Here is a 16,448-nt window from a genome sequence, read left to right as displayed (position 1 = left end):
CACCTACAGCCAGAACAACCACCTCACCTCGGGCTTCCTCTTCCCTCCAGGTACACCTGCAGCTGTACGGCGCACTAACACTGCAGCAGATACGCCGTCTCTTAGAGCTGATTCCATGACGTCACACAGACACGTGACAACGGGAAGATTTATTGAGGTTTTTCTTGTTTTCATGCTGGATGACTTATTTCCCCAAAAACGTTTCTGGTAAACACAAGATCTAAAGTGTTGCTTTTGAGTGATTCTTTGTGTTTATTTAGTCAACAAGTTAGTTAATTAGTTGTGAGAAACCAGTGAACATCTTCATCTTCTTTTTAAAACATATGTGCAAACGTCTCACTAGATCAGGCTGTACAGTGATTATGAAATAATAATGTGATGATTGATAAATGAGATCTCCAGGTTCTACGGTGAACCAGGTCTGATATTACTCTACGCGTGATGTTCCTGTGATGAAGGCATTTGATTCGATGTGTAACGAGAGTTTATTTGTGCGTGATGTCGTTGACAGAGCTGGCTTCGTCTGCGGAGTCCAGATACGACGCCTCGCTCATCACCAACATCGTCCCCATGTACCCGGCCTTCAAGAGTGAGTCACGCGCTTCATCTGCGATTTCGGCCTTGTTCAGCTGCCTGTGATGATCAGATTCACGTGTCCCTCATCTCTTCCTGCACATCAGCGGCGTTCAGTTTGTGTCACACGAGACAAAGAGGCAGAAATGTGGTGATGTCGGGTCTGAGCGGGGACGGCCTGACACCCATTGTTTCTGCAGACAGAGAGGACTTATCAGGACGAAACAGTCTCTCTCTCTGAACCGCCGTCTCATGCAGACACACGAATATCTCGTCGCTGTCGTCGGCTCTGTGAACAGACTGTGTTTGGAGAATGTGCTGCTTTTCTTTCTTTAAAACTGGAGAATCGATTAGTTACATCAGGAGGAAACACAACGCTGAATGTTTAGCTGAACGCTGAACGTTTAGTCGAACGCTGAACGTTTAGTCGAACGCTGAACGTTTAGTCGAACGCTGAACGTTTCGCCGAATGCTTAACATTTAGTCGAACGCTGAACATTTAGCCGAACGCTGAACGTTTAGCCGAACGCTGAACATTTAGCCGAACGCTGAACGTTTAGCCGAATGCTGAACGTTTAGTCGAACGCTGAACGTTTAACCGAACGCTGAACATTTAGCTGAACGTTTAGCCGAACGCTGAACGTTTAGCCGAACGCTGAACATTTAGCCGAACGCTGAACGTTTAGCCGAACGTTTAGTCGAACGCTGAACGTTTAGCCGGACGCTGAACGTTTAACCGAACGCTGAACGTTTAGCCGAACGCTGAACGTTTAGTCGACCGCTGAACGTTTAGCCGAACGCTGAACGTTTAGTCGACCGCTGAACGTTTAACCGAACGCTGAACGTTTAGCCGGACGCTGAACGTTTAGCCGAACGCTGAACGTTTAACCGAACGCTGAACGTTTAGCCGAACGCTGAACGTTTAGCCGAACGCTGAACGTTTAGCCGAATGTTGAGTCAACCGCTGAACGTTTAACCGAACGCTGAACGTTTAGTCGACCGCTGAACGTTTAACCGAACGCTGAACGTTTAGTTGAACGCTGAACGTTTAGTTGAACGCTGAACCTTTAGCCGAATGCTGAACGTTTAGCCGAACGCTGAACGTTTAGTCGAACGCTGAACGTTTAGTCGAACGCTGAACGTTTAGTCGAACGCTGAACATTTATTCGAACGCTGAACGTTTAGCCGAACGCTGAACATTTAGTCAAATGCTGAACGTTTAGTCGAACGCTGAACTTTTAGTGGAATTCTATGTGATGGTTGAACACATTTCTTAAATGTTCAGAGAAACTAAAGTTTCTTTCAGTTTATTAGCATCCTGCATCCATTCACACCTGTATTAATGTGGTTGGATCCAGATGTCTTGATACCAGATGTTTGTGGGGTTGAAGGAAGCTCACAGATTGCTCTGCAGCATGTGATCCTTTTCCTTTCCATCTGCAGGGCTGTGGAGCTTCCTGCAGGGGACGCTGCTGAGACGCTACGCAGAGGAAAACAACGGCGTCAACGTCGTCGCCGGACCGATCTTTGATTACAACCACGACGGCCTCCGAGACACCACCGAGAAGATCAAAGAGTAAGACTTCATCTCATCACACCATGAGATGGAAACGTCATGAATACACTGTTGAGAAGCTGCGACACAACGTTTCCATTTCAACCTTAAAGTAAAGTTGACTTTGAAGGCTCATCGTTGATCTTGTGAAAACTAGTTTAACAATAAATGTTTCATACGTTCCACTCAGATGGATTCAATCAAATTCAATAAAATGTTCTTGGAGAGCAAATCTGGTGCAGCACGAAAAACACCAGAAGACAGACACATGGGGAGTTTTACTGCACAAAGGACAGAAACAAAGACACTAAAAACAACAAGTTATAACAAATACGTTCAGTAAAACGATGACATCTGGTCTCATAGTTTCTGGTTAAAAAGGATGATTTGTTCTCAGTTTCTCATCACAGGCATTAATAAACTCGTAACTTAGACCATTAGAGTTACATGATGTTTTCACGATGTCATTTAAGTAACAAACCAACTGTTCATGTTACAGCGAGAGATAATTGTGATTATATAACGAGAGCGTGTTGTGATGTAGGAGGATATGTGTCTATATCACATGTTGACTTCAATGTTAAAACTGAATCATTACAAATCTAGTAACAACAACAAATATATTACATAATACCATGAAATATATCTTGTTACAATTAAAATAAACAACATTGTTAAAAGTAAATCTCTTCGTTATTGCACGTTTTACGTCGCGGTGGCGTCAATACACGGCTGTAGCTGTTTCAACTTTCTGCCAAACTTGTTTGTAGTTTCATAAAACAGCTTCTGAAGATCGTATGATCAAAGTATTGTTGTTTTCTTTTGTTATTATTGTCACTATTGTTATTATTACTATTGACAAACGTATCTTGGCTCTTATTAATCTTATGTGTTGGGACTCTGGGTGCAGATTAGCAGCTGAGCTAACAGGCTAACAGGCTATCAGGCACATGTTGCATTGCTGTCTGAAACATGAAAGTGGATTCATATACATTTCTCTCTAGAATCAAGCAAACTAACTAAAAAGCTGGAGTTCATGTATCCGACCTCTGTCCTCCGTCCAGGCTGTCGGCCGACGGCCCCCCCGTCCCCAGCCACTTCTACACTGTGGTGACGAGCTGCCAGGAGCTGAACCAGACGGTGGAGGAGTGTGACGGAGAGCTCCAGGTCTTTTCCTTCCTGCTGGCGCACAGACGGGACAACTCTGAGGCGTGCAATGTGAGTTCAGACGCTGTCCAGCAGGGGGCGCCGCTGCCCCAGCGGTCACTGCGGCTGTTAGAATAGACACAGTCTCCTCTCTGTAACCCATTACTTTTACTCGAGTACTGTAACCAAGTACAAAACAAAGGTACTAGTATCACACTTTACAACACGTCATACATTTGAGACGCTGGCACTGTTTGCTGCATGCCATCACATGAAAGCTGCAGCTACTCACTTTACAAATCAGGATTTTACAGGAAAAAAAAATGAAACAGGAAACGAGCCAAATAGAATTAGTTGATTGATCATTGCTGACGTGTTGCTGGAAGACAGCGGCGGAAACACGAGTGGTCGTCTTAATTTGATGCAAAAAATAACGAAATCTTCATTTTCTATGTGGCACGAATCTGCTCACGTCATCAAATCGGATTGTTTGTCGTGTTGGAGTTCAGAGAGCGTAGCTTTGCGTTATTGTAAAGATGTTTTAAAAGATATTCGACAATGTGGGTGAGAATATGAAGTCGCCTGAAGGAGACTTGTCCTTCTCTGACTGGGACACAATAACAGAGACAGGATCAAGTTCAAATGTAAAGAACAAAGCGTATTTATCTTTAGGGTTCTTTCCGTAATGTTCTCACTTATAATAACAATCTGAGCCTGTCAGTGCACGTTTGTCCTTCACTGCTGGACACGTTTTAAAAAACTCTGGTCATCAGTCACACAAACTCCCAAAGATCCCCTTTAAACAAAGGATCAGAGCTCTTCTTCCACCACTGATCTCTGTCGCTGGTGAACCTGACCTCTGATGAAACGTGGGGGCTTTCCAGTTGAACTGGAAATTCATCATGTTATTTCATTTTCAGGCGGTCAGAAGCAAATGATTGAACTCAGTGGTCTGTTGTGTTTCAGTAGATTTCAGTAGATCTGACCACTCTTCTTCTGTAAAGATCATTGTGAGGCTGATCTGGAAGCTGAGGAGCGCCATCATTTGGGGAAATTGTATAAGAAATTAGATCTGATTTGTGGGACTTTTCTCAGTCCCACGTGTCATGTTAGTGTTTCTGACTGCGCGCCTATAAGCACGTGGACATCAGTTTTAGCTGAGTCATGTTGATGTTGGCGGCATGCTGGTGATTGTAAAATCGTGAGTCACAGCGGCTACAGATGTGTCACCGGAGGAACAGTTGTAGTAAATTCTTGCGGTGAAACTAAGACCTGAAGTTGAAGCATGACATTATTCAGCAGCGCGCTTACAACACTTCTCTGGAAGTGTTCTTTGTCTTTGTAAAACATTCCTGAAATGTCTTTGGCTCATGTTCTTACCTCGCCATGAAGAGAAAGTGGAACGTTATTCTGGAAACAGTTCTGGGAAATGGCTTTTGAGTGGCCATGAAATTGACTTTGCAGAGAACATGCATCAGATATTTCCTCCATGAAAACACACGAAGAGGAGGTCTTACTGGTGAGCTGGTTGGAACAGACGTTGAGGATTCATTTCATCATGATGCTGTCGTCCCTGCTCCCTTAACGAGCCTTGTAAATACGTGTTTCTCTGCTGCTTTCTTTTCCTTTGTGTACGGTTATCAGTCGCTTCATGCTGAAGCGAAGCCCAAACACTCACTCCCTTTTGAGTACAAACGGTGCAGTACTGTTGGAGTCTTGAGCTCTGGAGGATTTCAGGCTCACCTCAGAGCTCGACTCGCTCAAAGAGCCGCGCTGTAAACCGAGTGTTTACAACAAGATCACAGCGGGGATTGAACTCAGTATGACTCCAACGAAAAGCTGAAAATGGGCAGATGTTTACATCACATATGGGATTTCTTTTACTTTACAGATCTACAAGCCAGCGTCAGGATTAGCGTGTTATTGATGAAGATATTGAACAAGATATTTATGTGTCTGCTCCAGCGACAGGTCTGCTCCCACGATCCACTCGTCTCTGCCTGAATGTGTCTCAAATATTGATGCAATGTGGTCGTCAACCTTCCCACATGCTCTCCGGCTTCATTCTGAGGTGTTGCGAACACGAGAGGAGTCTTACATGCAGTAAGCCTTTCATGTGGTGTGTGTTTCTGCCTGGTTGGCGTGCATTCAGTCAGAGCGTGCATGCAGCTCACACCAGTCCGATTTATAGCGCTTCAATTTTGGCAAAGTGGAAACCACAGAACCTTGGAATAAGCAGCTTAGTTCATGGAAACACTTGAGACAAACAGAAAAACCAATCCAGCAGCTGTTAGGTGCATTTAATGCACGATGCAGATGGTTTCAGTTTGCTGAGGTTATGATCTCAACTCTGTCTTTCCGTTGGAGGTTACACCTTTAACCACACGACTGATCATTTCCTCTGCTAGCGAATGAATAATCCTTGATAGTTCACTCGTCTAATATGTTTTCATGCATGGGGGCCCTGAGGATAGAAAAAGGGCTGGACCTGAATCCCAAAATATATTTTTGTTTTGGAGAGTCCTGGGTTATATGAGAAAAGTCCCCAGAGCCCCAACAAGCCTCGACTGAAAGAGAAACGAAAAGTGCAGAAAATGAAAGAAACTTCAGGCTTCAGAGAGGACCAGTGAGTGAGCTGCTGAATAACACGAAAGAGAGTCACCTGACCTCGCTCTGAGGGCTGATGGATACACGACGCAGGTATTTTGTGATGTGTTGGCAGTAGAGATGATCTGCATTCAGCTCTCGTCTAGACTGATTTTGCGGTGCGGCAAAGTAACGAGCGCGTTCTCAGATTCCACAGTGAAGCTGAGAGACGCAGTCCTGGACAATGAAACAACTGCAGTTTGAGGACAGACTGTCCTCTGATATTACAAGTCATTGTCGGCTGGTGGTTCATTTCCCGGTGTGCATGGTTTTGGTAATTTGCAGGTGACACAAACTGTCCAGACGTCTGGGTTGAGGCCTTGATGACAGCATTTAAATGGCTACGTTTCCCTGCTTGCGTCACATTGAAATAAAATAATTATTTAAATATGCTGTCGAAACGAATGTGTAACTTTGTTCTTCTCTTGGACATTCATCTCTAGTTGAGAAGACTTTGCTTGACACTTGACAAAAAGGTCAATATCGCTCTCATGTCTGGAGCCGAAAGCGATTAGCCTAGCTTAGCATAAAGACTGGAAGCAGGGGGCAACATTTAGCGCTGCTCTTTCCAAAGTTAAAAAACAATATGGCTCCCAGTACCTCTTAAGCTCGCTAATTCACTTATTATTAATCAAATGATCCTTTTTGTTGTACAAATGTGTTTTTATGGGAAATTACAACAACTATTTACTTTAGACATGCTCGCGGTTTTACAGTCTTCATGCTATCGCCTCCTCACTCCGTCTCCAAAGTTAAACCACGAACACATTGGTGTTCATGCTTCGCATGAACTAGTCCTTCACAACAGTTGCCGAATAAACATTTCTTGCATTTTCAGCACAAACTTTCGTTTTTTTTCTTGTACCGGACGTCACAGTATTGTCTCTGGGACAACCAGCAGTTTCCAAAACATGGAATCCAGCAGCCCGTCTCCTGTAGTCATGGGAACAGCTCTGAAGGGAATGTCCTCACCGTTGCCAAAACATCAGCAGGCTGCGGCCTGTCCCAGGTAAACACAGGGCTTCAAGCGTAAAACTCACTGGCATTCTATTTCTGTCTGGAACACAAACACCTCCCAGTCCTCCGGCGATGAATGCAAGCCTGGCAACCAGCCGGCGGAATTCTGCCTTTTTCCGGATCTAAAGAAGGTCACAGAGTCTGTGTGATCCGTGCAGATCCGGTGAGGTTTTCTTTAATGTTACAGGTGTTTCCGCCAGACGTGCTGAGGTTAACGCACACAGCGAGTCAGTCACACTACGGTGAGCGCCAATGAAACGGTGGAACTGGAAGACCCATCCGCCTCATTTCCCGCTCAGCTACGACAACAAGAGAGAGAATGGATGATTGTTAGACGAGGGCGGGGTGTCGCCGGTACTCCTCGAGGCCATGTGATCGTAAACACATCTAACAAGCTTACGCACTACCGACGCCGTCAGGGCGAGGAAGACAACGAGTAGGAACTAACTCAGGAAAAACTCCTCAGAATGCATAACTTGGTGCCTTTGTGAGGGAGAGACCAGCTCGTACCTTTGTCACCTTGTTTCACCCTCGGTGTATGTTGCATGCCTGAGATGAGTCAGAGTCTGTTTCTGTGGCAGATTAACGTCTCTCAGTGTCTGACGATTGCAACTAGCTCAGTTTGCTCAACTCCAAGTTGACATTTCTTCATAAATCACACGGGTGGAGGTGTTTCAAAGGAACTTTGCATAATGTTGCTGTCCAGTCATTTTTCCTGTTAAGTGATGAGTTGGTCTTTAAAATTAAAAGCTGATTATATGAAAGCTGCTTTGACCTGTAGATGTATCACTTCACTCCACTGCCACCTGAGGGCATCGTATGTTCAACAGGTTTAACGTCGCGGAGTTCAGAGCAGCCTCTGCCTCAAGCCATTCTTAAAGTGCAGGATTGCTGACAAACTGCTGCAGGTCAGTGCGTAAAGTGACTATGACGCAATGAAGCAATGAAGCAATGAAGCAATGAATGAATGAATGAAGCTCAGTTTGTTTGTATGGTATGATTTTCATTTGTGGTGGAAGATCCTTTACTGCAGTACAGGTACTAATACCACACTGTGGAAATACTTCACTACAAGTCAAAGTCCTGTTTGAAAATATGAGTGTGTTAGTATTAGTATTAGTAAAATATACATAAAGTTTAAAAAGGATTCATGAAGCAGAACAAACGGACCTCTGTGATTATGACACTATTATGACTTCTTTAGTTGTTTTATTGTTACTGTAGCATTAAAGTGTAAATCACATTTTACTGCTTGTAGTTGGTCACAGTGGAGCTTTTTCCTCATTGTTTTATATGCTGATGGAGAGTTTCATCTTTGACATTTTACTAGATGCAGTGCAGTAAGAAATACAACAACTACAGTATAAAGTAACATGAAGTACAAGCAGCTCACATGTGTAAGTGCTGCACTCGTTACATCGTAGGACCATTGTAGACAGGTAACACGTGTAGATAATAAAACACACACTGTATGTGGGTCCAGGGATATTTCTGAATTGAAGTACTTGTTAAAATGGTGAGAAAGATTAAAGCTGCAGAAAGGTTTGTGTCAAGAGATACTGGCCCCTTTATTACCTCACAGAAGGATGCATCTGAAGGATGCATCAGAAGGATGCATCTGAAGGATGCAGCAGAAGGATGCAGCAGAAGGATGCAGCAGAAGGATGCATCAGAAGGATGCATCTGAAGGATGCATCAGAAGGATGCATCAGAAGGATGCATCAGAAGGATGCATCAGAAGGATGCAGCAGAAGGATGCATCTGAAGGATGCATCTGAAGGATGCATCTGAAGGATGCATCTGAATGATGCATCAGAAGGATGCAGCAGAAGGATGCATCTGAAGGATGCAGCAGAAGGATGCAGCAGAAGGATGCAGCAGAAGGATGCATCTGGAGGATGCATCAGAAGGATGCAGCAGAAGGATGCAGCAGAAGGATGCATCTGGAGGATGCATCAGAAGGATGCAGCAGAAGGATGCATCAGAAGGATGCAGCAGAAGGATGCATCTGGAGGATGCATCAGAAGGATGCAGCAGAAGGATGCATCAGAAGGATGCAGCAGAAGGATGCAGCAGAAGGATGCATCAGAAGGATGCAGCAGAAGGATGCATCAGAAGGATGCAGCAGAAGGATGCATCAGAAGGATGCAGCAGAAGGAAGTGAGGGAGAGCAGTCCCTGGAGAGCAGAGCTCACATTTAATCGGGCTGCTTGACGTCTCAGGGACGTCACATTCGTCCCTAAATTGGCTGAATTGCTAAACTCTCCCTCAACGATCACGACGACAACAATCCTGCTCTCGACAATGAACGTGTCTAACTCGTGTTTTCCCGCGGCGTTCCACACTGATGTGATCTGTAGCCAGGAGTCGCACGTCAGAGTCAAAGCAGCTCAAAACGTGCAGAGTGTGAATAGAGCAGCATCCACTCCTTTTCCTTCTCCTCGATGAAACGCACCACTGAAGTCTGCTTATCTGGTTTCGGCCCAGTTGTTTTCTTGTCTCTGATTTTGTCACGCCACCTCATTATCTCAAGATCTGCTTTATCAGCCTGGAAACAATCCGGGGGAAGTCGTCAGCGGGCGGACGAGTGCTTTCAGCAGCATCACGGAGGTTGTTTGTCCATCGCTGAGCTCATTGAGCTGCTGTGTGTGGGATGAAGAGGAGAGTTTAAACACGTCTTTTCTCTACCGGTGCCCTCCAACAAAAGCTTCAACTCACCCACTTTCAAAAAAACAAACACAAAGGAATGTCTCGTCTCTGGAGAGCTTTCGAGCTGCAGACACAGTTATTGTGTTCATGCATTCTACAGCTACCTTTTTTGACTACATTGCATTTTATTGATTGATTTTTTTGCGCTCTTTTTCTTCTCAGCTTTCAAAGTGCAGACTTTCTGTTTGCGTTGAAGTCATTTTGCATCTTTGCGTTGTGCGGTGGGTAAGAGCAGCTGTTGATGAGAGTGCTGAGGGATCCTCCATCACAGTGAGGCAGCACTCACAGCCTTCTGCATCAGCTGTCACTGGTGCTTTCACGTCACACCAGTGATTGGAAGCAAAGGCTTTTACGTGCACGTTCCCTTTCTGTATTATTTAAGAGATGAAGCCTGTTACTGTGTGTCTACGACACAATTCAAATTGAAACTCAACACCACGACATTACATTGCTGCTGATGGAGGAAACAATATAAATAGACGTGATCGATCTGGTCTAAGCGGCACTTGATGACATCACAAGTCTCCACGTCTGTGTGCGTGTTTCCAGAAGCTCTTTTGAGATTTCCTGCTCCTTGTTCCTCTCGATGTAACATTTACGGTTTCTGGGCGTAAAGTTCACAACTTGTTTTTAAGGCGAGACACCACAAAGGCAAATACTCATTCACTGGTTCATATTTTGGTTCTGTAACACGTCTTCTTTCATATAGTGGAAAGAAAACATCCAAAATACACATTTCAGTGTTTTTATTTTCACCTGTAGAGTCTAAATGTCTGTAATGTAACTAAACGTTTCCTCTCAATGAGTTTCTTCTCAGACTCTGATGATAAATCTCCACTTCAGCAGCTCTTACATTCACCAAACTTCACTCTTTCATTCCTCTCTGTGTGCTGAAGGTTCACACAGAGAGGTTTGTTCACTCATGATCAGATGATGAAAATGCTTCACACTGCAGTGTCAATGCCCAGCTCTTAGACTGGAGGAAAACAGGAGACACATGGGTATCCATAACAAAACAAATGATCAAAACGAGGCAAATAAATGGTTGTGAGGAATCTGTGAGGTGAGTAGATGGAGTGGATCAGGTCAAATGTGCTGCGTGGGTGTTGTGCTGTAAAAACAAAAGAAAAGAAGCAAAAAGACACAGAGATGTGTGGGGAGGAGACCTGCCACCAGAGCACTGCTGCCTCTCTTCTGTGCACACGGGGTCCAGGTGTGTCCAGGTGTGTCCCATATCTCGCTGATTACTCTCCAATCAGGTGTGCAGCCCCGGAGAGAGACGGGAGTTTGTGCTGCCGGGAGGTTTACTTTAAAGTCTACGACTTATTTCTCAGAACTGGGGAAATTGCTCCTTTTGTTCATCACCAAATCAAGATCTACTCTACCGAGCACTTCAGCAGCTGCTGCAGATGGTCAGAATTAAAAGAGGCTGATTGAAGTTTCTTCAGAAGTATGGAGGCATTTTGTGATAATTACACCATTTTTCAAGTCAAGACCAATCGTAATAACAATAAACCAAAAGCACCACATGTGCAACATGTTTCCAGCTTCATTGTTTTTGTCATAAAAGATCCAAATGGAATATTTTACAGCAGATAAAGACGAAAGTGATATTTCCCCAAGAACTGTTCTGTATCAGGACCATCACACGTTGACCTTTGACCTGAGCTTGCTGTCACTCCGTGTTGATCTTGTGACTGCTTGTTGCTCTCTGAAGCCTTTCTTCTAACCACTGTGTGAACCGAACGACCTGTTGTGAACCCTCGCCTTGTCATTTGACTTGATACGTCGTCACTCATTCATCGTTTGAGGTTTGAGAGGCGTTGGTCCAGAACAGCGAATCACTGATTACGTCTGTTTCCATCTCAGTGGTGCATAGAAAGAACAACTAAACGTGACAAAGTTAATTTGTTGCACGTACTCGCCGAGCGCCGGCTTGTGAAGATTTACTGATGTGTCTGATCGTGTTGCTTCTTGCCTTTGCTGGAACGTGATCTGTCTCGTTGGCTCTCGTCTTTCTCAGCTGTCGCCGCCGTGCATCACGCACACAATTGCGTGATTTGACTGCATTGAAACAACGTGGATTTGGTTCCTGAAGATAAGTTCAATCGCGAACACGTATCAAGAAGAACACCAACACAACAAGTGTGTTCCATGTGGACAGAAAGAGTGTTTTTGTTTTGGTGGGATGAGAGGATAGCTAGGCCTGCTACTCTTACGTCTGTCTGTAGAATATGAAGCTAAAGCCAGTTGGCCTAGCTTAGCATAAAGATCGGGCTAGCCTGCCTCTTTCCAAAATCCCATCTTCGGATGTTTTACCTGGGAAATTGGGTAATATGTGAACTTATGTTTCCGACTGTGACGGCCAAATCTGCCCAGAGAGACCACCGGGACCAGGTTTTAAATCACGTGACTTCCTACCCCCCCCATGTCCGGTGCTTTTCAATAAGAATGGTTGATCGCTGAATCCACGGTGAATAACCACTTCCGTCTGTGTCCCTGCAGAGTGGAGCGGATGAGTCGCAGTGGGTGGAAGACCTGCTCAAGCTTCACACAGCCCGAGTCCGAGACGTGGAGATCCTGACGGGCCTGGACCTCTACCGGTCTACCAACCTAACCTTTAACAGCATGCTGAACCTCAAAACCTACCTGCACACCTTCGAGAGTGACGACTAGAAGCACAGAGAGACAGACACACACATACAGGCCTGTTGTAGAAGTCCTGCATTCTCACTGCACACTCGCTGAACAGCCAGCACATCGCTGGTCCACGCCGGAGGAACTGACCGACAAGTGCCCGGAAAAGGGATCACAATTTGAAACAAACAGAACGGTTTGGCAGGAAGTAGTTTGGAAGATTACAAATATTCAATACTATCACAAGAAATCTGAGGGTGAGAAAGCTCGCACAGGAATGATGCAGGATGGAGACTTTCTCAACAGCTGCCATTCCACATTTCATAAACACAGTCTATGAAGTGCATCATCATGCACACACGAAGGACCGTTTATATTCCTCCTGCCCATCCATCACATGCTAAAGAATTTAAACATTTTTGAACGTGTCTTTTCTTCGTCATAAATACTCTTGAAACTTGCATTGGATCAGCTAATCACTTATTTTATTTGTCAGTGTTGTAACATGATTGTGAGGACTTCTCATAGCAAACTGCACTCAGACTACAGCAGCGTCGTTCACACTTCCACGCTGAGTGGAAACGAGAAGACGCACGACTGACAAGTCAGAGAAACACATTCACAAAACTCAAACATGCAACATGGCTGCATAGTTCTGCAAATGAATAGCGTGACACTTTGGGACATACATTCTCCTTCATGATGTGAGTTAGAGGAGTTGATTGCTACCACTGTCCTGTTAGCAGCAGCTTAGCGTAGCTTAGCATAAAGACTGAAAACAGGTGGGACTGGCTCCGTCCAAAGGTAACAGACTGTTCCTACCAGCACCTCTAAAGATGATTATGTTACATCTTGTTCATCCAAATGATCAAACCTTTCCTTTCAAACAACATGCAAAATACATATGAACATGCAGCATGTACTCATATGAACATGTAGCATGTACTCATATGAACATGTAGCATGTACTCATATGAACATGTAGCATGTACTCATATGAACATGTAGCATGTACTCATATGAACATGTAGCATGTACTCGTATGAACATGCAGCATGTACTCGTATGAACATGTAGCATGTACTCATATGAACATGTAGCATGTACTCGTATGAACATGTAGCATGTACTCGTATGAACATGCAGCATGTACTCGTATGAACATGTAGCATGTACTCATATGAACATGTAGCATGTACTCGTATGAACATGTAGCATGTACTCGTATGAACATGTAGCATGTACTCGTATGAACATGTAGCATGTACTCGTATGAACATGTAGCATGTACTCGTATGAACATGTAGCATGTACTCGTATGAACATGTAGCATGTACTCGTATGAACATGTAGCATGTACTCGTATGAACATGTAGCATGTACTCGTATGAACATGTAGCATGTACTCATATGAACATGTAGCATGTACTCATATGAACATGTAGCATGTACTCATATGAACATGTAGCATGTACTCATATGAACATGTAGCATGTACTCATATGAACATGTAGCATGTACTCATATGAACATGTAGCATGTACACATATGAACATGTAGCATGTACTCATATGAACATGTAGCATGTACTCATATGAACATGTAGCATGTACTCATATGAACATGTAGCATGTACACATATGAACATGTAGCATGTACTCATATGAACATGTAGCATGTACTCATATGAACATGTAGCATGTACTCATATGAACATGTAGCATGTACTCATATGAACATGTAGCATGTACTCATATGAACATGTAGCATGTACACATATGAACATGTAGCATGTACTCATATGAACATGTAGCATGTACTCATATGAACATGTAGCATGTACTCATATGAACATGTAGCATGTACACATATGAACATGTAGCATGTACTCATATGCACATGCAGCATGTACTCATATGAACATGTAGCATGTACTCATATGAACATGTAGCATGTACTCATATGAACATGTAGCATGTACTCATATGAACATGTAGCATGTACTCATATGAACATGTAGCATGTACTCATATGAACACACAGCGCTCAACTCGTGCACACCAGAGTCTGACCGAGCCTTTGATATGCTTCAGCTCCTTTATGATTATTAATATCATGATTAAATGCAATTAAATACAAATGTATAACACAAATAAACTCTTGTCCCAACACTATGTCCGACACAGTTCTGTTCCCATACAACGAACTTACAATCGCAATTACATTTCAAGTCTTTCTTGCGGTCGCAGTGTGGTTAACGAGCGTGGAGTAAATAAACATCATGGTTCGGCTTAACACTACAAAATTGAAATAAAACAAAACAAAAACGTAACAAAGTACTTGGTTATGTTCGGGCAACAACAGAAGGTGTTCACCAGGGACGCAGACAGCTTCAGGGTGAAAGCCCTGTGATCGTATGACCCACCGCCACACCGACCCCCCCATGTGGACGTCCAGGAACTCATTAGGAGACTTGTGCATATTTGTGATTCACCAGAAGCAAACGTGACCCACAACAACACACGTTTCCCTCGAGAGGTAATCAACGACACCAAATACTGACCACTACCAACCACTGCATCATGAACACACACATTCATTTGGTCAAATCACAAAGGCTCTCAGGAATGGGGGGCTGGGACCTGCTGACACCGTCCAGTGGTGCCGAAGACAAATGCCGATGTCTGGAAGCCAACGCAAGAAAAGAACACATGTGGCATCTAACACATCCTCACAAACAGAACACACACACACACACACACTCACCAACTGCAACAATGTCCTCAGCTGATCATCGAGGTGGATATTTTTATGCAATTTGTCATATTTATTCCGTAGCATCATAATAATAATAGCACTTAGTGTTACAGTCTTAATGCAGTGGAACAGATCTGGCCCCGTTCACCAAAATCAGTTCGAAAAAGATCGTTGTGCTTTTCTCAGGGAGGTGATGAAGCTGATGCTCCCTTAAAGGAGAAATCATCTTTCCTTTCACCTTCCTTTCACCTGCAGCTTCTTTTCATTGGTTTGTCACCTCATCTCCTTATTCGACCTCCTGCATTCCCGTGTTTAACTTCATACAAAAGCAGTCAGAAGCTGTATTCTTTCATGTTTGGTATTAACTGCAGTAACGTGTCACTGATGAGTTAACATAGCCATCAATGGAACACAGACAACAATCAACAGCATGAGTCGAGAGCTTGCAGAGCGGGAGACACGGCCATGTTCACTCCTGTGGTCTGTCCAATAAAAGAGAACTGGAAGCAACCCGACTGGAACTGACAATGACTGCTTCTGCAACCAAACCACAGCTGCAGAGATGTTTGATTGGCTGCTGGTTTACTGAAGTTCTTTCTTTCATCAACATCTGCAAAGCTTCTGTGGTTGCTCAACCTCAACAACAGAGGATTGTGAAGGAGCAGCGCTGCCTCGTCAGCACGGTAAGGTGTTGACATAACAACCTTCCAATGATTGCTTCTTGTGGTTTCTTGTGATTTCTGTCATTTGATCCCATCTTTGGTAAGTGTGTGACTCTGAGGGGCCTGAAGTTTCAACACAGTGTTTCCATAACAACTGTCCAAAACCACAACACCCCCGAGGATTAATGCTGTCTGTGAAACCTCAGCACATTACATCACTTCCAAACTCTTTTCAATGGCCAAACTCCACAATCAAAAACATGCTTCTTCTTTCAGACTCGAAGAAAAGCTCCGAAACACACGGAGATGCTTTTTTATTGCTTTGCCTATTTGCGTCTGTCGACGTCTCCTAAATTCACCAAGAGTTACTCTTGGACAATGCCTCATTTGCATATTTAAACACAACATTTCTCTTCATGAAGGTAATTGTAACATTTTTTGTTGCATAAAAAGTCTTGTTGAGTGCTGTACTTCTCTCACCCTCTCGTGTCACCTCTGGTTGCAAGAAACAAACATGGCGACGGCCAATGATGTCCCGGTGACCACGCCCACTTCTTATATTCAGTTTATTACTCCACTTTATTGCAGTCCGGGCCATACGTTTATGAAGTGAGACTATTTGTCATAAGCTCAAGGTCTCTGAGGAATAAATCCTCTGATCCTCTGATACAGCGAGTGCAGTTACTGGCATCATTAATCCTCCGTTATCAGCTACAGTTAATCTCTACACCTGTGTAATAAACCAA

The 16,448-nt window shown here is 44.0% G+C and overlaps 1 protein-coding gene across 1 annotated transcript in view; it reads left to right on the top strand.

Annotated features, from left to right (window-relative positions):
- enpp2l (ectonucleotide pyrophosphatase/phosphodiesterase 2-like) overlaps positions 1–12,744 on the top strand; it is a 33,042-nt gene extending 20,298 nt beyond the window's left edge. Inside the window, 5 exon segments of the mRNA XM_079288050.1 lie at positions 1–50; positions 512–589; positions 2,017–2,149; positions 3,193–3,346; positions 12,152–12,744. The exon segment at positions 1–50 is cut by the window's left edge and continues 92 nt beyond it. Coding sequence (XP_079144176.1) covers positions 1–50; positions 512–589; positions 2,017–2,149; positions 3,193–3,346; positions 12,152–12,322 — 586 coding nt within the window. The 3' untranslated portion in view covers positions 12,323–12,744.
- The last annotated feature ends 3,704 nt before the right edge of the window (positions 12,745–16,448 follow it).

This window comes from Melanostigma gelatinosum, assembly GCF_949748355.1.
Source record: "Melanostigma gelatinosum genome assembly, chromosome: 17".
NCBI lineage: Eukaryota > Metazoa > Chordata > Actinopteri > Perciformes > Zoarcidae > Melanostigma > Melanostigma gelatinosum.
Note: the sequence above shows the minus strand (reverse complement) of the source record. Positions and strands in the feature narration are given on the sequence as shown.